Below are 25,327 nucleotides of genomic sequence, written 5' to 3' on the forward strand. Positions count from 1 at the left end.
AAAGCATTGTGTCCACCCTTAACTAGGGCAGGCCAGTGTTTATCACTGCCTAAAACAAATGCAGCTCAGCTGGTTTAATGCATTTTTTTTGCATCTTAGAATTGAGCAATGAAACATTTTAATAGCAGTGAATAACCTGAGCATTTCAATGATTAGGGTTTCTTCACTCTCACATTACTTTTTCAAATATCTCCATTAAAAACATAAAACTGGTAAATTGTCGTAACTCCAGACTCACTGGAAAATGCAGGATCTTTACAGCACAATGCAGGGTATGTCTTGCCACTAAGATTTGCAACACTTGGGTAAAAAAATAAGATTTAAAGCAAAGTCTTTCAAGGGAAAAATATACACAATAAGGTGCACAGTGGCAAAATCTCCTTTCTGCTCTGCAAGTGCTCTGGAGGCACATTCACACTTCACTGAGCCAAATAATTTCTTAAAATGACTGCACGTTTGGAAAACGTGCAGACTGAGTCCTAACAAGAACTTTTTCGGTTTTATGACTCTGAGCCATCTGTGAGCTAAAGGGACAGAAACCATCTAAAAACTGTCAAGCTGAGAGTTTGGTTTCCACAATAAGCTCTGAATCACCTTTAATCTGCCCATTAAGTGCACGCCGGCGGTTCTGCAACAGCCCCACTGGAAATGCCATGGGTGTGAAAAACAGCAGATGGTTAATGGGGGTGGAAAGCTGCACAAATCGTTAGAGAAGCATGGAAAATTCAGTGCTGGCTATAAAAGTCACTAGGCAAGGGCAGCTGTAAACAGCCAGGTGAAAAGAGGCGGGAGGGACATGCTCTGTACAAACTGCTGCTGTTTCCTTCTCAAAAGCCACCAGAAAAGTGCTGAATCAATCACATGTGAACAGACCATAAGGTGCAGTGCTCCCCAGTATCAGCACTAAGGGAGTTTTCCATTGCACTGGAGCTTCCAGGTTTTAGCAGTACCTTGGATGTGATTATGGAATCACTCAAGGACCCTGAGGGACACTTGGAAAGCAAACCCACTTGCTTTTTATATGTTGCATATAGATGACTGTTACAGCCCAGGCAAATGATTACTGCAATTTGTGACTGACATAGCAACAGATATCCCAATAAGCTGAGGATACATGACACTAAGCCAGGAGGCAAAGGTAGGAAAGAAAGGGAACTCAGTATGGCCAGTCTTACACCACACTCCAAACTCTGACTGCAAACAGAAATCACGACATGCTGACCAAGAGAGATTTCTGGACCTGAAATCATAACCAAGAGAGATTTTTTTTCCCTGCTTATCCCACCAGTTTACAGTATCTTTAAACAAGAGAGGGGTATAAAATTTCCAACCAGCTCAACAGGCATGAACAGCCACCTTCTAGGATATCCCACAATGACTTCTGCTAATGCTTAAATAAGGTATTTATTGCAGAAACGGAAAACGAGGAAAACAGAATTTTGGTAAAGAGAGAGTAGCAGATACAAGTTGGGGCAGGAAACTAGCTAGAATTAAATAATGAAAAACAGACCATCATTTTCATATTCAGTAGCGTTGTGACATTCTTCCTACCAAGGATTTAATTCTTCTGCACTTGGGTCTGTCATCCCTGATTATGTTTTACAAGGGAGCCTTCTCCCTCCTCTTTTAGCTTTCCATGGGCAGCCCTGAAACACTTCTCACCTCCAGTTCCTCAAGTAACCTGTGGCTAAGCTCTCTTGCATATATCAGGTCTGTCAAAAATCAGTGAGTGTCAGTGTAACAAGAAATCAGAGGGACACTGATATCTCCAAGAAACAATCTCTGCCACCAGAGGCTGGGGTTGGAGCCACCATTTCCCCCTCCCCTCCATACAGAGTTTAGGCAGATGGCATCCACTTATACAAACATATCTGGCCACGGCAAAGGAGAACATAAATGTGTGCAGTTAGAGAAAAGAAACCACAAATGCTTTTCAGTTTTATTCTTACTGGGAGAGTAGTGGCATCCTCACATGGTCCTTCACATCATCCAATGAAAACTGACAGGGACTTTTTTTTCAAGGCTCCTAGCAGTTTATGGGCCTAAATCCTGGAGTAATGTTGGCTTGGCTGTAGTGCTCTGTCAGCCTGCAGACATGGCATTCCCAATTCCAGATAGTTTTGCTGGGTCAAGACTAAAGTAATCAGTACTAACAGAAAGGGAAAGTAATCAGATGTGAAACACAGACCACATGATGAGTGATGTGTCAGGCTGGTACTACACAATACTTGTACAGACCAGTCAGAAATGGGTATTACAAACAGAGCTGGAAAATAGTAATAGTTAAAAATATGATCAAGTGCTTTTGATGGATTTCCCAGAAAAGAGAAAGTCTCTTCAGAAAAATAATGTAACAGCTTCAAAAAACAACAATAACAGCAGCAATAACAACAAAACAAACAAACAAACAAATGCATCTAGTGATCTTTAAATCAGCTTTTCCATTTGATAAATATATTTGAAATAGTTGTACAGTTCACAGTGGCATAAAGTTCTCTGATTGCTTGAGTGCTTGAAAATATCTCATCAGTAAAAAAATACCAGAGCTGGGGGAGGAAAACCCTCTCTCTGAATTCTGTACATGGGTAAATGCACAGGTTTTGGCAGGCATCAGGTCATTGGATCCATGGGAAACTGGCAGCATCACAGGACTGCAGATCACAAGTCAGGGGATGGAGGATAAGAAGAATAGTAAGGCCCATTTTCCTGCAATGAGAACAGAATAAACAGTTGAACAGAAGTCTTCTCCAGTACACCTTGGTGCAGTGACAGTGCTGCAGAGGCAGAAATAATTAGGTATTAGGTTTTGTTTTCCATGGGTACAGTGAGTGCCACAACTCACCCAGGAGAGGACTATGCTGGTAAACAAGCAAACACAGGCCTTGGTTTTGCCTGTGCTTTAAGCATAAGCAGAAAGGGCATGTTAAACTTTTGCCATTAAGCCAAAGCAGTGACACCAGGAAGCTATGGATGTTGGCACAGCCAGTGACCCAGACAAAGTTACTAATGCAGACACACAGCTCTGGCTACTACTTTGGAGTTACATCACATAGTCTTTGGAAGGATTTTGCCAATGCAAGCCATATTCATGCCACCATTTGGTTAGAGACCTGAGGTGCAGAAGGGAAAAGGGTCCTATACAAAGGCAGGGCACCTTCTTTTCCAGCATGCTTGTTAGTATGTGGGGCAAGGAAGATGAAACACAGCTACTATTTTTTTTCCTGTCCGTATAAGGTGTACAGCAGCTAACACAAATTTTATCTTGTCCACAGGCTGTTAGTGTGTTATGTTACAGTTCTTGCCTGAAGAAGGGTAGGCTGCCTCTGCTTGGGCTGATGTGGACAAAAAATTCAGAGACTCATTACTCATAGAACAACACAGACTCCCCAGGAACCTTCCCTCTTCCTTCTCATTCTTAACAAGTGGAAGTCAGTCCCCTTGAAGTACTTGCAGAGCAGAGCAGAATGGGAGCAGCACAAGAACTGCTCTTAGGGCAGAGACTCATGGTGGCCACAGGCAATCACTTACCCTGGCGTCGTACTCGAGGACGAAAGGGGGAAGATCAATCTGTTCTGGGGGTATGGCTGTGAACAACTGCTGAAGGCTTTCCACATAGTGGATTTTGTCCTTTAGCCCTGAGACTGTAAAGGTTGTGAAAAACCATGCTGAGACCTGAAAATAAAACCCCACAAAAATCAATTAACAAGGTGCTGCTTCAAAACCTTCAAGTTCAATGTAATACTCCACAGTGAAACAAGCTCAAGTTGAACTTGAAACATTAAAATCATTGCCATAACATAACAAAGTCAGGAAGTATGCACCACTAATTGCTAGCAAGCAGTATCTTGAAAGCTTCAAGCTAATGTATTCTGACTCTACACTCACTCCTCCCCAAATGCCAGCTTAAGGTGCCTTTCTACAGTCCAAGAGTGACAGCTATTCTGTCACTCAGAATTTTTCCTCAAAACCCCATCAGTATAGTGGCATGTTTTCACTCCAAGTTTAGCCAGTTCAGAAAATTACCTATTTGACTGTCAGAAGCATTTTCAACCATTTACATTCAAGTTTTCACTTGAAAGAAAGGCCAATTAGAGTGAGAGAAAGGGAGACTTTTGGCCTGTTGAAGATTGTACTGAAATCTCCCTCCTGCCTTGGGTTGTCTGAGTGAGCTTTTGTTTTATTACGTTTTTTATCAAAGCTTTATTAATTTAAGTCTACAAGAATAAGCCTATCAACTTATTCTACAAGATTTTATTTTAAATATTCACACCTCTGTCTGGTTTGGGTACAAACAGGATAAGGAATTTTTGTTTCTGAAGACCAGTAAGACAGCAATCTAATCCTGCTTAGACTGACTGCACAAGCTTTACCTTTTCAATCCACCTTTTCCAAAATTAAGTACTGCATTACTTATTGTTTATCTCTTTTCTATTCTTTCCCTGGCAGGTTGAAGGTAAAGAAAAAACCTGTTCTACAGGTCACAAATGCTCAGAGTAGTGATCAATCACATGGTCCTGTGCAACCAGCTCTTTCTGACTTCGTCAGACAGGTCAGAGCAGATGACCTCCAGAGTCCTTTACAACCTTGACCATTCTGTCATTCTGTTTGATAATTTTGCTTTGACTGCAGGAAGTTAACAAAAAAAGAAGCAACACTGCAAGAAAAGCCTTGAGGTAAGCAAGAGTTTAAAATAAACTCTAAGATTAAGTCAATAAAAATTATCTGCCTGAATACAACATTAAAGAGAAACTCAGTTCCTGAAAACTGTCCTGGAATAACTGCACTGCCTCCTCAGAACAGCTTATTTTAATGAGAAAGAAACAATGAAAAAGAGAACAGGAGGTAAAGAACACAACAGAACTTTTGAAATCAGTTCATTATTTTGAGGGCAAAATTAGAGACTTATGTTAGCAGAAAGCAGGGAGTCAGATTTTACTGGCATCCATTATTCATTATATTGTTCTAACAAGACCTCTTATGAGTGACATTAAGTGACAGTTTAATGAGTGAAAAATACCTTCTCAATCTTGCACCAAAGTAGCATAGATTTCAAAGTGTGTTATGAATGACACTCATGAAACATAATTTCTATGGATGTTTAATGTATAAAAGCCTAATAGGGGATATTTTTGCAGCCATCACAAAAACTGCTGTTGGGAAAAGTGTTTTTTCTTTTTCCCCTCCTTCCTCTCACTATTCAAGCCACTGCAGCTTGGCATTACACAGGAACACAGCAACACAGATTAGCTGTGTCTGTAATCTCATAATTTGGGCATACCTCATAGAGGAATTTACTAAAATCTGGGAAATTTTATTCCAATTGGAAGGATCTTGTGTAGAAAATAAACCTAAGTGATTTGCAACAACCTTTCCACTGGCATCTGATCTCAATAAACTGCTTTTAGGACCATTACAGAAAAACAAACCAAAAATTGTTCATGATAAATACAAAGAGTGTGATGATTATGAATATCTAATTTGAGTCTTTGGGTATGTCTCAGCTGTGAAACATTCTTGATTCACAGCCAATTAATGAAAACAGAATTACTCTGGGTGAGACTGTTTCAGATCCAGCCATTTATAGTTCAGTTCAGAATACAAGCTCTGAAAAAGTTTGTTTGGAGAGCTCTCAGAAGAGCTGAGAGGATTCACATAAAAATGCTTCCAAAAGCCCTTTATTTATTTATCAGCAGCTTTATCAAAACCAAGCAGGAGGAACTTTGCATGCAAGAATACAAAGGAACTTGTGATGGCACTTCATGGGTACCTGGATCTGAGGCTTGGTAGCAAAGTGCTCATGCAGCAAGAGCCACTCCAACCTACAAAACTGTTGACATCTATACTACGATTTCATGGCAAGCACAGCTCCATTTCACAGATCACAAGAACATGCAAAGCATGAGGAAAGGCAGGAGCACTGTACAAAAATGTGTGCACAGTGGCTCACTCTGCTTCATTTACTCTGTGCTTTAGGATAACTGCTCAACCTTCCCCCCAGCACACCAAACTCCATGTATTCTAGACAGGCAATTACCCTCAGAAAGCACATAGTTTATAACAGTTTCATACCTAGAAACCGAACAAAGAATCATTGTTGGCACCATAAAGTACATGGAGAACTATGTTGGTTTTCTAGGGACACATGGTTTTCCAAAAGACATGATGAAAAGCCTCTTGATCCCTTTTAGCCCATAAATCAGCAGAAGTGACTCTAACAGATGGCAGTCATCCACTGTGCTAGGATTCAACCCTGCTGTGAAAGGGACAATTGATACCAGACATTTAAGATCTGTGTACGAGGGTGATGTGTTTGGGAAGTCACATGAATGTACAGACCTTCCTCCTGAATTTGAGGCATGGGATATTTCCTACTACTTCTAGGGATGTAAGTAAGTAAGTAAGTAATCCAAATAGGAAGATGAATATGCCAAACATTTTTGAAGAAATTTGAAGCTTTTGGGCTAGCAATCTTCCATGGGGACAAGAGTCTGGAAAGAGCCAAAAAAAAAAAAGGAGAAAAATCATTCCCTCTTAGCAGCCATCTTCTTCACCATGCTTTCTGCTGCATATTCCCCATCATGTTTCATAAGCTGATTGTCCATGCAACAGTCAGAAGCAATCCTGCTTGCCTTCCAGTTATAGAAAAGATTGGCAGAAAGACATGGATACACATTCTCTTTTGCCTCCAGCTGTGCTGCCAGAATAGGATACAAACCAATACTATTTCCAGCAAGTTAGAGAACTGTGTCTCTCACCCTCCCTGCTTCCCACCAACCATCTGCTTTGCCTACAGATCTGTTGAGTCCCACTGCAGTTTCCAAAAGGACAGACAAGATGGCAATAGACACCAGTGAGGATGAGTTTTCATCCTCCAACAACAAAAAAAATATTTCTCAACTAAATAGAAATGTATAGGAAGAGAGAAGGGGGGTGAAGTGCTGCTGAGAATCTAAAACACTAGTACTTCAGTACTTCCTAGCTTCAGCTTTTCTACTCAACTTTGTGACCTCAGTAATGTTCTATGCCAGCTCCTACATTTTTATGAGCATAAGAGCTGGAAGCTCTAATTCTAGGACACAGACCTCTGATCTGTATCCTGTGGGAGTAACTAATAACCTAATAGAAACTAGAACCTACACTGCTGGGAAGCCTCAGTTTTATCTCCATAAAAACAAGGAAGCTCCAAGCCTCATGGTGTCCCAGCTGTGCGCAGGCAAAGAAAGTACTCTTTGGAAATTTAGCAGTCAAAGAATTCTTGCTGAATGTGTGCAAACAGATGTGTTTTTCCGGCCATATAATTTTCTCAAATTTGATTGATGTCAGCAAAAAGCAGAATAAACACAGAGGTTAATCTGATGTGAACATGGAGTATCAGATTTCTGTTTTAATTGGATAAACAAAAATTCTAGGAAAGGCTGCTGCTGCCACTTAGTTAATCTGAAGTACTCATACTGCTGCAGTAGGAGTAGTGGATGTGAGGTCCAGAAGGGAACCAGCTCCATCTTCTGTTGCCCCACACAGATCCCAGCCAAGGGTAATAACTTTATGCATGAGAAGTTCAGGTTTTTTGTCTCCTGATGGATTAACAGGATTTTTTCTGCACTCCATCAAAGGCATTCTTCCCATCTTTCTTTGCTGCTCTCCACTCTAATCCTGACTAATCTCACTACTGCCTGAGACTGCTCTCTGCCCTTCCCAGGGCAGCTCTGAAGTGACACACAGGACACATGTGATACCTCTTGTGGTGAAAGAAAAGGTGAAACATCAAGGAGATGAACTACACAAAAAAGAATTCCCTGAGTGTTTGGTCATGGTTCATGACCCTGCCAGCCAGACAGCAGGAAAAATGACAAGTTGTTTCCCTTTGAAAGAAATATGATTCAAAGTTTCCACCTCTCTCTGGTAAGAGCACACAAAAACCTGAGCACAGACAGCATGCATGGCATTGGGGTTCAGCTTATCACAAAGGTTGGAAGATTGCAGCTAGATCAAAGGTGGGATGAATTTCAAGTTCTGACAATGGATCCAGAAGATTCTGCCTAATTTTGGGAATCTTCTGTACGTCTCCATGTTCTTTGTGCTACAGGCTTATGTGCTACTCCACCAAGATTCAAGATACACTTTTCTTTTGGAAGATTTACCTTACCTTTGAACGAAATGTTGGGTGGACAAAATACAATGCCTTCAAGTTCCTCTTGTACCTGGTTTAGAGAAAGAAAAAAATATTTAAAAGTGAATTCTAGCTAAGGTCACCTACACAAGCCAACTGTCAAAAGAGACCATTTTTCTTAAGTGCCTGTGATATAATTTTATAAAGTTAGATCTAACGTAAGGGCAGACACCAAAAAGAAAATGTAAAGGGAAAAGAAAAAATGGAAAAAAAAGCAGAATGGTTATTTTTCAATTAAAGACATCACAGCCTTCAGTCTTTCAAGTAGGAAGTCAAAGAAAGTTAAGGACAAATTATGACTGCCACTGTTACCCAAACCTCTCCTCTCACAACCAGCAACACACTATAACAAAGCCAGGCTCCAAAAGCTCCAGCTCTGGATTGTGACAGACAAGACAACCAGAGTGCCTACCTAACAACTCCAGAGGGAGACTGCAGAGGACTGCAGAGAACTTCTGGTTAAAAAGATGGACTTGAGAAGGAAAGAAAACACCTCTTCCTTCTTCTTGCCTTTGTTAGTTATTTAGGTTTTTGTCCTAGCCAAACTTTCAAAAATAAATGGGAAACCAGACACAGGGAATAACAAATATTTGCATAGCACAGAGGAAGACCGGAACACGTTCTTTTCCTATTGACACTCACTTGGCATCAACAACATCATAGAGTTTCTTCAGGAAGTTAGAGTCTAGTTGATTGTAATCATTTGTGAGTGTATGGAAGTACACCAGGACATATTCCTTCACTGCAATATGATCCATGACATGGATGAAATACAGAAGAGCCTGAGGCAGAAAGAAACAAAATTTATATATGCGAAGAACTCTTTCACAGTTGCACTACATCTTAATATACTTCTCTTGTTTCATCTAAAAATCAGGAATCATGAGGCTGGATGGCATTACATTTCAGCTACAAAAGCAGGGCCAACATTCCAAGTCTTCAACCTGACTGTAATAACTTGGAAGTCTTTTATCTATCTCACCTCACAGATGGAGATACATTCTTGCTGTTTCCCTGAAAAACTACATTTAACTCATTATGTTTCACTTTTCACATCTTGGCACTTACAGAAGCATGGTAACTCTCCTTCTTGAGAAGAAAAAGGAGTCCATACTAACCCTGTTTTTTCTAAAAATAGCCTCCTTGAAAAGTGTCAGCCCAATGCACACATAGCTCTGTAAGGGTATACTTTTTCATGCACCTATAAAAATACTTTCTAGTTAACATCTTAAGTCCTAGAAATTATGTTTCTAGTATTAAAACTGAATTATCCTTATAATCAGACCATCCAAAACATTCATATGTAACCTACACAACTCTAGTTTTACAGAGCCTTACCTTTTCCATGTCTATCAATGTTACTGGGATATTCCTTCCAACCACCACCATCACAGTGCGGCCACAGTTATCTACACCTACAAAAGAAAGAAAGATGTCTCAACTTCTCTCAGCTACGCCAGATTTTGTAGCTGAGCCCTTTCAAACCAGGAAGAGCCTCAGCTCAGAACTTTTGCAATGCATCTGGTTTCCAACAGAGGAAATATGCTTAATTACTGCTCTCACTGTACCAGCACCTATTCTGATCAAAAACCGATGTATCTGAAAAACTTAAGGACTGCAATTTTATGTTGGCTGTGTACTCCGTATTTACCTAAATATCAAATAATAACATGGTCTTTATTTTAAAAAGCCCCTTCACTTGCAATTCTACCACCAAAGTAAAATTCTTCCTAGAAACCGGGCTCTGAACTCCAATGCGCAGATTCCCAAAGCACACCTCATGGAACTCCTGCAGCCCACAGAACCTTGTCTAAGGCAAACAAAAGAATTGAAATTTGCAGCTACTGAGCAGAAGGTATCACACAACCTTGGTATTTACACAAAGATAGAGGTACGCTCTGCATTTTCATGAGACCTAAGAGACCAGCCAAAGTGCTGAACAGATTTTCTCCAGAAACACAGCTATGCTTTCAGCATGACCTATTGTATATGCAAGTCCAAAGAAAATATTTTTAATTTAAGACAACCCAGATCAGTCATCAGTACCCCAAACGTACCTGTCTGGTATAAAGCTTTAAGAGAAGCAATGTCAGAAAGGTCTTCAGCTCTTGCCTGACACAGCCAGCGATTATAACTAGAAAGTCAAAAACATCTGGTCAGATCTAATCCCCCTTTGGATTAGCAGTACAAGCCTGAAGAGGTATATGGGAAGGGAAGGACAAAACAAGCTTTTTCTGACTGAGCCCTCTCTGATGTTGCTGTTTTCTGACCTATGGAGCAACTACCAGGTTTTATAAAAAAGAAGTGTTAAAAAATAAAATTTAGTGTCTTAGTTACACACCTAATGACTTTCACTCAGGCAATTAATACATATTAATATATATCAACTAGTAACTGTAGTGGCATTGCATTTGGGCTGAAAAGATCTCGGAGGTTTTTCCATTTAAACATGTCAGTGTTTAAAAGACAGAAAAAAAAAAGAAAATTTAAAAAATTTAAATTAAATTTAAAAGCCTAGATGTTGAACACAACGATGCAGCAACCAGTTTCATGAACAACTTAGTGCCTCATCTGACAAAACAAGTCAACACTGAGCCTTGAGATGTGCCCAGCATGCAATTACTGTCTAAAGAAGTGATCAAGCACATTAGGGTTACCAGGGCAGGGAGGAGGAGAAAGCCTGAGCCTTCTTTTATTTATCAAATGGAAGAAAAGTGTTTTGCTATCTGCACAGAGCCTCAGGAACAAGTGGGCAGGGGAATCCCACAAATAAAAATGATGACAAAACAGTGACATCTTGTGGCAAACAGGTAAGGCAGCTGGCTGGATGCATTGAGTGTGCTAAAGAGTTCATCACAAGCTTCCCTTTTTCTCCTACTGCCCCATCCCTTCTCCTTTCAGGCCAAAGAGGCTACTACATCAATCCAGGGTGACACCAGGCTTTACCTGTATTTGCTTGCTGTAAGATGAGGCTTTGCAGATAAAAAAATCATAATTCATAATGGTTGGTCCTAACTAACACAAATATTCATATGAACAAGCAAATTCTCACTTCCTCTGGTGTTGTTTCTGCAGTGCTGCCTCTGACAACTGTCCCTGAAGGATGAGGCGCCTCTGTTTATCAACATCTCCCTCCATGCGGGCAAAAGCATGGGACCCAATGAAAGACAAATCTGCCTCCAGACCCTCTTCATCTGAAGCATCTGCAGTGGAAACAAAGATGGTATAAAATGTTTGGGCTGTGTTCAAAACAGCAATGTTGCTGCTGAATTGGTACATGTCCCAGTGAAACAACACAGTCACTGTGCTACAGACTAACTGGTGGACTAACAAAACCCTGGAGGTACCATGATGTGGATCTGATACCTCACCAGTACCACTGGCAGATCACAGCATGTGATTGAGAACCACTCCCTTAAAATGTTGGTTTGCCTGGAAACTAACTGGGAAGTCCTAGTCATCAGTGCATAACAAAGGATTTACTCTCCCAAAAAACAAGTTCTGGAGAGAGTGTCTTCAGCTTTACAGTTATCCTGCTTGTCAAAAGGGGAAAAATTAACATGCAGAGGCACAGATGCTGCAGCTTTATTCAATTTAGAAGCTGTACTGTGGAAAGGGCCCATTGCTTGTATCACGGACAATGCTGTAGTGATCTGAATGTAGCTATTTTTATAGTATTGCTTACAATGTGACTGGGTGATGAAATAGAAGAGCAGAGGCTCAACTCCTGGGGACAATACCAGAATGCTCCACTGAATTGATGTCACCCAGGCACGTTGCTAAGACTTCTAGCACTGTCTCTCTGGGCAATCTGGACAAGAACTGAGTTTGCCCTTTTCACATGATATGCTATAGTAGCAATGGAACAAGAGTGCAGGATTCCACTATACAAATTCACTCCTACCTATACAAATCCAGTAATTTCACAAATTATTAGCTAGTGGTTGAATATCTCACACTGATCAGCCACAGCAGCAAATATCAAATATTCAGCCTTATCCCAACTGGCTATGCAAAAGCAGAAAATTGAAATTAATTACTGGTTATCTGCTTTGGCTGGTTTAAGGTTGTAAAACTTGCACATCACTGTTTAACAAGTAAGGCAGAATGTGTCTGCTCCGTTATTTAATATATTAAATTGCTTTGCTACATGTATCTCACCTCCACCCTGACATCTAGGCAACCTTTTCACAAACAGACTTTCACTGAACTTTGATAGACACCTCCAAACACTGATCTCTGGGTTCCTCTAGTTATTTTATATCTTTCAGGGAGTTTCTGCTAGTTTTCATTGCCCATTTACTAGTTGGATGCACTGTATCACGGCTGTATTGATACAATCCAAGACAGACCATTAACCATAATACTTTTTTCAATTAGGGGCTGCACAAGATTCTGCAAGAACACCTTCAAAGTTCCTAATCATTTTGGGAAAAAAAAAATTTACAAAGGGAACAAACTACCCACCTCTTCCATCAAGAAAGGAAAAGACAGAACAGCTCTACTGCAGATACTGCTGGGGAACACAAGAAGCCAATGAGGCAGCTTGAGAACTGTAATAATTGTAACCTGACTGAGGTGAACTGAGGTAGGAAAACATTTGTCTTCTTCCTTTTCTGCTTTTCCCACTGACTTTCACAGAGATACTTATTCCAAAGTCCAGTTCCAAACTCACCATCCGGAACGCCTGGCTTTTCAGTAATCCTGATCTGCCGCTCTGGTACTACTGGCTCCCCTTCTGCATTGCCAATATCTGCAGGGAGGTAAGGCAGGGATTGGGCCTCTTCTTCCAATGATCTCGGAAAGTACAAAGGCAGCAACTTCTGGTAAGTGGCCTACAAATAAGAAAAATGTGTGAAGGGTCTATCACACATCTGTGCTCTTTGCTTAAACAGCATCTGCCTTGTAGCAGGGAACTTGTCAGCAGTTTAGAGGCATTGCCTCCCCCAGTGGTTACTTTGGGTTGTGAGCTGAGAATACTTTATCAAGTAACCCTGATAAAGATTAACTCTTTGGTTTTTTTTTGCCACACTGGCAAATGAATTTGAGAGGACTTTGCTAAAACCTGCATGAACTCAGGTAGATTGCAGATACTTTAGCTTTGTAATGAAGTTAAAATATGCATGGACAACAGATTTGAGCAAATGTTAAAATGTACCACTACACAGATCATCTTTAGTGATATGCCTGGGAAAAAAGAAAAAGCACCAACCAAACAAGAAAATCCCTCCCCACATGAAGGAAAATAGGGAAAATCTCTAGAGAATGTATTACTTCATGGGTTCTCTCCAACTGATTAGCAGTTTTATGACCCCCAACAAATTAGTTATTTTCCTTATCCATATGCCCTAGAACTTGAACACAGTGTGGGTGTTCTGCACAGGAACAAGTTCGATGTACATGGAAAGTCAATATTCAGACTGTCTGCATCTCTCAGAACACAGATCATTAAATGTCAAGTTTGCTATTCCAACAAGCCAGCAAGCAGTGTTTCAGATCTTTGTAGGTGATCTGTAGGGATGCTGAACTGGCCCTCTTCTTCTCCTTGTGTAAGGAGGAAATTTTGTGTGAGAAATTTCCTTTCTGGCTAACAGATAACATCCAGCACAACTGCATGCTTATCACCTGACCTACTGCTCCCTGTCCACAGCTCAGCAACACAGAAGCCAGAAGCAGAAAGATTCTCAAAGTGTCCATAGTGACTGCTAAGAGCGTGAACAGTTCTGGAAAAGAGGCTATGCTAAGAAGGAAGCAGAAGGATGCTGCAAGACCAAAAGTCTATGTGTGATCTGAAGGGGAAATCCAAATCCAGCTTTACTACTGCAGAGAAGATCAATCATGCCCAGGAATTTTGGTGGAATGAATGCCAAAATACCTCTTCAAGCTCAGAGACAGCAAACACCACTTTCTCTAGAGTCTCTCCATGAACCTCCAGAAACCTCCTAACTGTGCCTGCAAGGAAGCAGATTACATGCAGTTAGCAAAACAGGAGAAATTTACACACACAGCTACAAGTGAGGAACTAAGAGTGCAGAAGAGAGATACATCTCTCCTCATACTAAATAGCTCCATAGGCTCTAGGCAAGTGTGGATTAAGTGGTGGTTTAACACACCAAATGAGTTGCTGGGCATATTGGAAGTTCCATCTCCACTCTCTCCTGCTGCTGACTTTAGAGAGACACAAATAGAGAATAAATCTGATTTTAGCTTACTAGGCATTCCTTAGACTGTAAAATGTGATTCAATGGCCCTGAAATATCAAGCCAAATCCTTCCTTTAGAGAGTCCTGTACAAATTGCTAAAACCAGACATTCTGAGAACAAGTTACTGTGCCCTAAGTTATCAGCAAAACAATATAAGCAAGCTACAGCAGAAGCTGATTCAAGACAGGCTCAGCAACACAAAATTTCTGGGGTCAGCTGTGCCAAAAATATATAACATTTCTATTTATAAATCATGAGAGAAAGTGTCCAAACAATTTTGTTGGTATGGGAGTATTTTATCAAGTATCATACAGACCTACAGAGACAACAGAAGACAGCAATAAAAGAAGTTATTTACCGAGAATACTTTTTTTGGAGTTCAATAAACAGCAGAGGGAAAAAATGAGCTATTTTCAAATATTTCCTGTGTACTACTGTACACAAATTCCTGTGTAATCATCTTGACCTGCAACATTACTTTACACAGCAAATGCAGTTGTGCAGTTTCACAGCAAACAGTTCTGCATACATGTGAACATGTTAAAAAGCCAAAAGAGATGGGGGAAAGTAGGAACCAGTATATACAAGAGGATATAATCTTGTTTGAGTATTTTTCTATACTTTATTTTCAGCATAGGATGTTTTCTGACTTTCTTTCAGTGATCTTAATTTTTTCTTTAATATAATTTCCTCTCAAGAACAAGGAAATTTGAAAAGTTTTAGCAATGCTTCTTAGTAAGAATTTTCATAAAACAAATAACAAATAAGCATAAGAATAATTTCCCCTTGTTTGTTCTGAACTGGCATGGTTTGATGGTTCTTATTCTGGGACACAGTGAACAGCTGATTTCACCATTCCCATGCCACTCTTGAGTTTACAGACATCTATCACACTCCCTTCAAGTCAGGTATATTCCAGTCTAAAAAAGTCTTGAGCTCATTTCACCATTTCTTGCCTTTTTCTATTCTTGTTGACCTCCTCAACTTCTCTACTATATTCTTTTTGAATGTGCAGCTTTAAAGGGTGAACAAAGCACTGATTGATTGCAAAACATTCTTAATTTTGTTGTGTCTTACTCAGCTTGCTGTTTTGAGCTCCTCTGAGCTGTTGTTTTCATGGAAGTTATTATCATCTCAATGTTTTGCTGCCTATAATCAGCCCATCATTTTGCATGTGAAGGCAGAAGCCTGTAGGAGTGGGTCAGTGGGGGAAGAATATCACTTTACATTTGGATGCGCTGATGACACTAAAACAGCAGACGAAATCCACTGTTGCTCAAGTCTGCCTACAAATATTCAACAGTAAGGCCTCATCTTGGCTCTTCTGAACAAACTTTAATTACCAGCACACTCTCTCTCCTCACTTTTAGCATCTTTTCTAGGTTATAAATTAATACACTGAAAAATGCAAGTTCCTGAACAGATTCCCATGGATCTTTACTGATGAGATCCCAGGAATCTTTACTGAGAGAAAGGATAATTTGTTTTTATCTTCCATCTTCTGATCAACCATGGAATGCCTTGCCTTTTTACAGGCTCTAATGAACCACAGACCCCTAAAAAAAGGTTTCCCCATTTCAAGAGCAATCTGTCAGAGGTAAGTGGCCTACTGCCATCCAGTTTATGCTGTTTTCCAACACACTTACGCAGTGCTATGTGGGTTGCATCCTCCAAGGGGTAGCATCTTTTCAGAGTGTTAATGACACAAAATCCTATGGAGCACATTGCCTGTTCCCTGGAATCCAGAAAAAGAGAAACAAGAAACAAATGAATAGACAGCCAGGTGCAGAGAAGATGTCTGTCAGGGCAGTAGGGAGCACCATTAACTTCTTCCCTGACTGATTACTGCAGCAGTAATCCTCTTTCAGGTTTTTGCAGGAGGATTCTTCCCTGGCAAGATGCACACACCCTCATTAAGTGGAGAAGGAGAGAACCATTAATTACTCCTCACTGGTTCATCTGGTGCTTGTTTTCAGATTTCTCCTTCTACCTCAACTATGTTGCTCCTACAGTTCTTCAGATCCTGAATGAAGTTCTTCTCTCAAACTCCCTGCAATCCTTGCTCAAAATACTTTTGTTCCTATTTAGAACTGACAGTAAGGAGAAGGAGGGAAAAAGAAGGTGCTCTTCATTGCACACACACTCCTGTTTCTTCATCTGACCAAATATTTTGTTTTGTTAGAGGTCTGGACACAGGCCAAGGTGGCTTACTCCATCTTAGGTATGATTAGACAACCATCAGAATGGAGTGACATGTACTTTAAGATCAGTAAGATGCCTTCAGCACTGAGCCATATTTTCAGAAGAATAAAGCACAGCTGTTGCCAACAGTAATCAAAGGAGTTTGAGCAAGCTCAGAGATGGTAGACAATTTCACAAACATCAAAAGTTACTCTAGAAAACAAATTGACTGAGAGACGTTCAGTGTGCAGAAGTATAACAATTTTAAAATAGTTTTTAACATGTTTCAATCCAGGCCTGAAGTTGCTTGTAACTTCTGAGCTAGACCAAAGCTGGCACATGCTAAAAACCATAGCTGTAATCTTGTGCTTGAAACAGTTACTAATGCGTGGTAACACAAAGTCCAGCATTGGAGGAATTGATCTCCCAAACTCTAAAAAATTGTTAGGTACGCTTTCTGGCATTACTCTTGCTCAGGTGTATTTTGTGACTGCTACCACTACAACACTGTCACAGGAGAAGACCAGAACACAGAAAAATAGGAAGAAAACCCCTGTTAGTTAAGAGGAAGTAGAAAAAACTGCAGACGAAAGGGGAAAAAACTACAAACCTGGCTGCTGCAACTGTAGATTTAGAAGTAACCTTATAGCCTGACCCAGAATTTTAGCTGTCTGTTGTACAAGGGCAGAGAAGCCAAACACACGAACCGACACAGTCAGATCTGCTGGTGGGTGTGTCCCCATGGCTGCAGACACACATGCAGTTGCTGCTGGAGCAAGCTCATTTAACACTTGTTGCAGAACAGAACCCAAAGCAATTATTAATGTTTCTCCTTTGAAGAACTGAATGCTGCACAGCTCTAGCTACCCTGTTTCACAACGTGAACCAGCTCAGGTATCTCTGCACATTTTATCTACACCACAGCAGCGATAACCTAAGGCATGAAGCACTCCGTGAAGCCACTGCTGTTTTCGTGTCCTTAACCAGACACAGCCTACACGAGAAGACGTTCTCAGAGGTGAGATCTTTGTGCAGAGCCGAGTTTCCAGGACAGCTGTGCCCCAGATGGCAGCCCCGTGTGAGCTGTGCAGTGCTTACTTGGCGAGCTGCAGGACGTTGCGGTAGCAGCTGTACAGGGAGCTCTCGGCTGCTGTGCGGTACCGGCTCTTGTACTTGGGCCCCACCGTGTGAATGATGAAACGCGCAGCCAGGTTAAATCCTTTCGTCAGCTTGGCCTCGCCTGTCCTGCAGCCTGCCATAAATTAAACATCAGGGTGAGTGTACATGTCATGGTAAGAAAGGCAGAAGTGTTCAAGCCCTTGTCTTCCTCCAGTCAGACAACTCCACTTCATACATAATGTTTCAGACATCAAATATTAAGGGTAGCATCCGATCTCATACCAGCTGCTTAGCACCTAGTCAGGCTGAGGAGGTGAGAACTGGGCTTGTTCCTCTCAATTTTAAATCTATGCATATAAATACTAACTAGATATTGCTAGAAATTCTGTCTTAATTGCAGTGCTTACTACACTACTTACAGAGTAAAGGAAGAAATGATTTAATAATGTTCAGAGAATGAATGCACAAGTACACCATACATCTAGCAATAAAAAGAAAAGTCTTTCTGAATTTACAACTTGGTTTGGGGAGACTGATTTTTGGATAAAAAGACTACAAGTCTCCTTAATCAAACAAACCAGTAGTTGGCAAAGCTATTAAAACTGAATAGATAACACACTTGTTTAATTTATGCTCCCAGAATGAGGTAGCTTGCTTTGTTTTGCAAGCTTCTTCATGTCCACAAGGCAGACATATGACCCTCATGCAGTTCATACTCTCTGGACAGATTAGTTGTCTAGTCTCAAGGAAAGGAAGTCCAAGCAACAGTTTTAATTGTCCATTCACAGCACCCTCCAGTTACACACTCTAGGAACAGATTCTGTGTTTGAAGTCTGGTTTTCCTTCAGCACACGGAAGAAAAGTCTACTAAACTTCCCCTTCTTCACCTAAATCTAGTCCACTCCAGGTCTGAACAGCTGAAGAAGTACTTCTAGTCTCTCTCTTTCCCTACCCTCAAAGACATGTATTTTCCAAACTTCTTTCTTCTGCTTGTACCACTGCACTTCAGCTTTCTGATCTGACTGAAAACCAGTATTTTCATTGGATTAGCTTTCAACCTGATCATCTTATAGGTTGCTGGTGGCTACAACAAGGAATGAGACAGGAAGAAGCAGCTGCAGCCAGTGTTCAGGCAGCAGTGCTGCAGCAGCTTGGTTTAAGCTGCCCACTGAACAGGGATGTTCATCTCTCCCACTCCACTCTTTCCTCATAGTGCTCAGGCAAGCTAGCAGCATGCATGAAAGCATAATTTATGGGAAGAGACACTCCAGGTTGAGAATCTTCCTGACCCAAAACTTCAAGCATATCTTTTTAATGGCAACCACACACTGCCTTGAAGCCAGCATCTTGTAATGTTTTTGATCCAAAAAATCACATCATTAGCTCCTATAGACCTCTAGCGTGTTTTATCTGGGTTAATCAGAAGGAAGAAAACACCATACTAAAACTAAGCATACTCTTCTGAATTCCTGCACAGCCTCTAAGACAGCTCAAGAGAGTGATTAAATAAGCACGATATGGAAAAAGGAAAGCCAAACTGAAAACAATGTATCAGACATCAAGTTACTTTTCTTCCTCTGCGGACACTCACAACCAGTGAGGAACAAGCAAAGGTCTGTAGGAAAAACTTGTGAAAAAAAGAATGAAGCAAGTTTGATTGAGGTATGGTTGTGAATTCAGTAGGGAAACCAAAAAATTCACGGAAGCAGATGTAGCATTGGTAATCCTTAATTATACACAGATCACACTTCAAACTTCCCAATGCATTCTGCCTGGAGATGTCTATACAACTTTTAAAACTAAAATGAGCAGTAGGTGTTACTCTTATTTTAAGACACAAGGTGAGGAGAGCTGCACAAGTCAAGGCCTGTGGCAAAACTGGGAACAAAGTCAAGGTCCTATTTTTTATCTGATAAGATTTCAGCTATTAGAATAGCTTTCTCCAAGTTTAAAATGGAAACTCTGAATCGTCTACATTATGTGTATGGCACAGAAAAAGCGTCACCAGAGCTATAAGACTTCTGCCACAAAAGGTCTTTATTAGACTGCAACATGTATTTGTTGATAAGCAAGCTTCTATCAATAGCACTTCATCTTCAAGCCTGCCCCTGGCGGTAGTACTTCTGCATGAATCAAAACTGATGCTGCCCCCAGGAACATACAAGTTAGCTGAGCCTTAAAGAAGGCACAGGCCTTTGAAGAGTCAGCATGTCACATGCTTTCAGATCATGATTTTTCTTAGAATCTATGAAATGTGAATGTATACCGAGCAGCAGGAACAAAGCAGGAGAGACCTAACTGAAAATGCATTTTACAGCTTTAGAACATAGGCCACGCATTTTCACCTTTTCAGCACATTCTCCAATGAAGAAATGTCAAGGCTGAGTGGGAAAGAGGGCAGAGGTGACAAATGAATCCTAAACGGATTTTTTAACTAAGCTCTCCATCCACTTCTCATACTGTGACAAATATACTATGGGTGCTCAAATGCCAAATCTGAAACCCAGCCTCTCTTTCCTCCCCCACACAACATGTCAGTAGGGTGTCACAGAGAACTGATTTCCATAAAGCTCTTGGCACAAGATTAAAAGAGAAGTGTCTTCATAGGGAGTTGTGAACCTGCAGAATGCATTACAGGGAGAAGACATAGTGTTTTCACTGTGGTAGAAGATGCAAAACTATGCATAACTCAGCAGGGTAAAAGGGAATTTAAGAAGCTGAGCACAACAACTCCCTACAGAGCTGACAGATCTCAGACTTTAAGACTCCCTGAAATGCAGTCCCTCTCTTTCCACCTCTCAGTCCACACAGTAAGTGTGTTTTAGAAGAGTTCTGGCATATAAAGCAGGGTCCTAACTATTCTAGAGCACCTATGGTATTTTAATTTTCACCCACAGCACAGACTGAATTTTCGCTCTGTTATAAAATGGTTACTCTTCCTCCTGTTTAATTTCTAGGTTACTCAAAAAAAAGCTGAATCAGCAAAGGATGAGTTTATAGAAACAGGATTTCTATTCAATTGTAATTTAAGCTACTGAGAGTTTATATTAGAAATATGGCTCTTCTATATCCATTTTGTTACTATGAAAGGAGATGAAGCTGTTATCCTGAGTGAGCAGTACCACACAGAGACCTCAAAATTCAGTTCAGTACCATAGTTCTCAGAGATGAGAATTTTTATCTGTAAACCATATTGGACTTCTGTATGACCTTGGATAACTATAAACTCTTGTTCGTCACACACAAAATAAGGAAACTCTTATTCCCAGTGCCTGTTAGATGAAAAAAAAAAAAAAAGGCTGAGTATTCATCTCCCATTATCAGCAATAAACTCTGTTAATGAAGACTCTAGGCAAACCTCATCCATTTCTAGACTAGCCTTGTATTAGGGCTTCTCTTGTAGTTTTCCAATAAAGCCATTTATTGTACACAACAGACAAACAAACCAACCAACTTAAGAAGTCACAAAGACTTTATTTAGACATACAATGTTTTATCAATCCATCTATTAATATCGTATCTTTCTGAAAGACTGTGTGTATATTAATATCCTGAAAGAGGATACACAAAAGTGCATGACAGAATCCACTTAATTTCTTCAGTGGTAAACTTCAGTTTCTGTCTTTCATAATGTATACACACTGAACAGGATAAAATCTCAAGATGTACAAGATTGATCCCTTGAGCACAAGCACTGATTAGCTAACTGCTCAAAGTGGCTTCAGACAGCAATGGGAATTACTGTATCACAAAGTAAGGGTTCATCAACTCAAATATCTGCCACAGACTTTCAATTATCTGTAATGTTAACAGCAAAAAGAGACTAGACTGGCAGGTGTTTCCCCCATTTTTTTCATGTTAATACCAGCTGCTGGGGAAGCTCTGCCTTTTTCGTTTGTGCCCTTATCCTGCTGCTTTGTACTGTGCAAGGACAGGAAATTTCAATAAGATAAAAATGTCTCTGGCCACTTACCTTTGAGCTTCTGGAGCTCATCCTTCAGGTCAGGCCCAGCATGCATGAAAATACTTTCAGACACCGGGTTCTTATCCGTGAGAGTCTCATTGCTGGTGTTTACGATGGCTGTGCAGTTCAGTAACGCCACATCTCCTTTCCTGAGGAAACAGTTTATTGTAGCCTGAATGTACAACTGAGTAGGATATTCTCAAATCAGTACTGACAAGCAAGGAAATGCCAAGTTACAGGAAAAGCATTAACAGGACTCCAGTGCCCACACAGATTAGTGTACCCTGACATGCTCACCAAGCTGAATCACCCTTCACCTCTCCCTGATGAAGACAAGACTGCATGCAAAATGTCAGTTCCTTAAAGAGTCCCATCCTCAGCAGTAACTTAGGGATGTTTGTAGAAAAGGGAGTGTTGTAGTTGTATGTAGGACAGCTCAGGCAGCAAACATGCAAAGCAGCTTGTTAAACTGATGGAGTGTAACAGTTCCAAAAACCCACATATTTTCTCTTGGGGATAAGAGGACAGATCTTGTGTTATATTACTTTCAAAACTTAAACAATTTTTTCAATATACTTTTTTTTTTTTTTTTTGCAGACAGACTATCCAGGGCACCTTACAGCTGCTGTTCCTCAGACCACTGTGGGTCTAGAGTGATGCTGCAGCTGGACAAGTTTTCTTCTCTTTTGCTCCCAAATTGTGAACCGTCAAGTTGATCATGTTTATTCTGCTCTCCAAAGATCAGACATGCAGAAGATAAACAAGTCACAGATGCATAAGAGACAATGGACTAGCAGAACTTTGAACTGCTTTTTGTCACAGCAGCAGCCATCAGGGATTTTGGGATCAAAGAGCATAGGAAGGGAAATAAAGATTCCCATGCACAAGGAGAAACTAAACAAACAGTTGAAATTGCACACATTTGCCCAAGCCGTAAGAGATGTTTAACCTTTTACTCCTCTCTTTCTTTACTCTTTGTTTCACTCCTCTCTTTCTTTACTTAATTGAGTTCAGGAAACCCATGAACAGTCCCATTTCTTGCATATATTAACCAGAAAAAGGTACAGGCTGATCCCTGAATCTGCATCCCTGAGTAGTCCTTCTCCCTTCACGCTGATTAAGTTAAGAGTTATTCATCTAAAGAGCAGGCTCAAGTATCTGAGTTACAGGAAAGAAACACTGGTGGAGTAAGTACAGCACACTATAGTTTATCAATAGATTTTGGAAGAAAGTCATGGAGACAAAACATAGACTGGAGGAAGGAGGGGCAGGAAGAGCCAAAAGCAAGCCGCAAGAATCACAGAAAAGAAAGAAATACTGATTTAAAACAGAAATATGAAAGCAGAATAACACCAGCAAATACAGAAAAAAAGCTAATTGACAGCAAGCATATTTTTTCAAAAATAAAAACCTCATATCCAAGTGCCCAACTAGGTTTTGATACAAAGCATACAGTATCACAGTAGGATGTACGGTTCCACTCTGCTGCATCAAGGACTGCCTATAAGCACAACCTATGGTGGAGCAAAATCCCAGACTTTCAAAGATACAGTGAACAAAAAGATTATTTAATTCCCAGATCTGAAACATTTGATTCAAGAAAAGAGGATTTATAAGTTTTATTCTACAGCAGTGATCATTACATGAAAATATGCATCCTGCACTAAATGGAGAAGTGATGACTGACACACGAGAGCCATATTGAACTTACCACAAGATTACTTTTTCATTGATGTCTTTCCTGTATGGAAAAGGTGATCTAACATCAACTTGAGCTTTTTCAACAGGACTTTGGTGACAATCCAGCTGCTTGGCCTCATAGGCATCAGTCCAGCCTGGCAGACTATCAACATCCACAAACTGGGAAGGAGCACCCAAGGGATCCATGGAATGGAAACAGCAACTCCCTTCCTCTGCTAACTTGTCACACTCCAATTTTCAGGAGTGGAGTCTTCCAGGTGCTTTAAAGAAAAAAAAAAAATCAAACCAGGTCACCAGCTGTTCACTAAAAGTAATTGTCCTATAGAAACCTTTCACAAGACTGCAACGCAATAACAGCTAGCAGACAACAGGAAAACAGATTTCCCACTCAAACACTCCCTCTTTTGTTACCTGTATGCAATAAGGCCATGCAGATACTCTCAGTGAGACAAACCTCTCCCAACAATTCAAGGTGAAAACACCATCTCTACTAAACTGATCCAACTGACTTGTGATCTTGCATTTTGGAAAAAATAGCAAGAACGAATTTCCAAGTGCAAAGAGGAACTCAGTCTTTATGAAAAGTGTTATTTCTTTATCTAGACAAAAGCAAATTTGTAGCAGGGAATGCATAATCTATTCTTTCAGAGATACTGGTAAATACTTATATAAAAAAGAAAAAAGATAGAGCTTCCCAAACCACAATGCCCCTAACCCCCCAAAACCCCAAACCTTACAAAGAAACCAACAAAATCTCTCCCTCTCCCCGAACAATACAGCCCTTGCAGTTCAGTGAACTCTGAACTGCTGCACACAAGACTTACTGCACATAGCTCTTACAGCCATGCACTCAGGCACAAAACCCCTTCACCCAAATCAGTTCTGCAAGAAAGAGTAAAGGTGTAAATTTGAACGCTGGCCCAGTGAATTTTAAGACTGAACTCTGCCACATGACTGATTTTTGAGATGACACTGGTTGCCAGATGAAGGCTCAAACGTGCCAATACTTACTTTTCAGCTGCCAGCAGGTAACAATTTGGCTCCTACATTTCCATAGAGACTACTGAACTGCACTAGTGAATCAAACTAGCGCAAACATACCCACGTAAGTAATTTCAGTTTGCCACATACACACCCACTACTTAACTCCTTTTACAGGTTCATAATTGATAATAATTTAAAAACGATCGCGCCCACAAGGAGTAATTGTGAACCGCGACTTACTAAGTACACTCATTAGCCCGGGGAAAACAGCACAACAAAACAAAACAACCAAGTATCCAAGCTCACATTGAGGGCTAATAAAGGCTGACACTAGGACAAAGATAGCCGTAAGAGCGTCTAAGTAAGATTTTCGCTGGGATAAAAGGCAATGAGGGAGAATGGCAAGGTAAGCGTGGCTACACTGGCCGCAGCCAGGAGCATCTACAACAGCATCTTCCTCCTGCTGAACAGCCAAACCCAGGGGTCTGGCCAGGGCAGCAAGAGGCAGGCGAAGCGGGGCGCGCAGCTCTCCGGGCTCTCTCCCCCGCGATCGCTGTCGGGCCCTCCCGCGACGGAGGCGGCCCCGAGGAGTTGTCAGGCTCGGAACGGGCCACAGAGCGCTGCGAGCGGGGGTCGAGGCCCCAGTACCCGGAACGCAGTGCTGTGCCCGTACCGGGAGAAGAACCTGCCTCTCCCGCCCCACGGCTTGCAGCCGGGATTCCGGCACCGCGCTCCGCCCGGCATCTAGCGGCCCCCGCCCGGCTCCATCCGCGCCCGCCCAGCGCAGGCCGGGCTGTGCCCCCGGCACCGCACCGCACTCACGGGCACAGCTGCAGAGCCGCCGTCAGCCCCGCCCGGACAGAGGGTCCCGGTCGGCGCCGGTCTGGCGACATCACCCAGGGCAGCTCCGCGTCTGCCGCGCTTCCGCTTCCCTTCCCGGGCGGGGCCTCGGGCGGTGCTCGCAGCCGGGCCCGCTCTGACGCACTTCCAGCGCGGCGGGCCCGG

At 41.3% G+C, this 25,327-nt stretch overlaps 1 protein-coding gene across 2 annotated transcripts; it reads right to left on the minus strand.

The window, feature by feature from the left end:
- Positions 1–1,385: 1,385 nt before the first annotated feature.
- GDAP2 (ganglioside induced differentiation associated protein 2) lies at positions 1,386–25,299 on the minus strand. 2 transcript variants are annotated; one of them, XM_053934462.1, is made up of 14 exons: positions 25,145–25,299; positions 23,349–23,598; positions 21,647–21,786; positions 17,653–17,806; positions 16,020–16,108; positions 14,046–14,122; positions 12,846–13,005; positions 11,223–11,373; positions 10,228–10,304; positions 9,509–9,585; positions 8,813–8,952; positions 8,147–8,201; positions 3,529–3,672; positions 1,386–2,706 (listed from the first exon to the last, which is right to left on the minus strand). In XM_053934462.1, the coding sequence occupies exons 2-14, from the start codon at positions 23,522–23,524 to the stop codon at positions 2,659–2,661; spliced, it is 1,488 nt and encodes a 495-aa protein (XP_053790437.1). In that variant the 5' UTR covers positions 23,525–23,598; positions 25,145–25,299; the 3' UTR covers positions 1,386–2,658. The 2 variants fall into 2 exon arrangements, with proteins under 2 accessions (XP_053790437.1, XP_053790438.1); XM_053934463.1 differs by lacking the exon at positions 25,145–25,299 and adding an exon at positions 24,996–25,081.
- Between the last annotated feature and the right edge of the window lie 28 nt (positions 25,300–25,327).

This window comes from Vidua chalybeata, chromosome 2, assembly GCF_026979565.1.
Source record: "Vidua chalybeata isolate OUT-0048 chromosome 2, bVidCha1 merged haplotype, whole genome shotgun sequence".
NCBI lineage: Eukaryota > Metazoa > Chordata > Aves > Passeriformes > Viduidae > Vidua > Vidua chalybeata.

Excerpts from the sequence above, each read along its gene's own strand:
- GDAP2 (XM_053934462.1), bottom strand. The coding sequence starts at position 23,524 with ATGGATCCCTTGGGTGCTCCTTCCCAGTTTGTGGATGTTGATAGTCTG. Across the intron at positions 17,807-21,646 it reads TGAGCTCCAGAAGCTCAAAG|GCTGCAGGACAGGCGAGGCC; the intron begins GTAAGTGGCCAG and ends AATTTATGGCAG. Across the intron at positions 2,707-3,528 it reads TCCTCGAGTACGACGCCAGG|GAAAATGGGCCTTACTATTC; the intron begins GTAAGTGATTGC and ends TTCTCATTGCAG.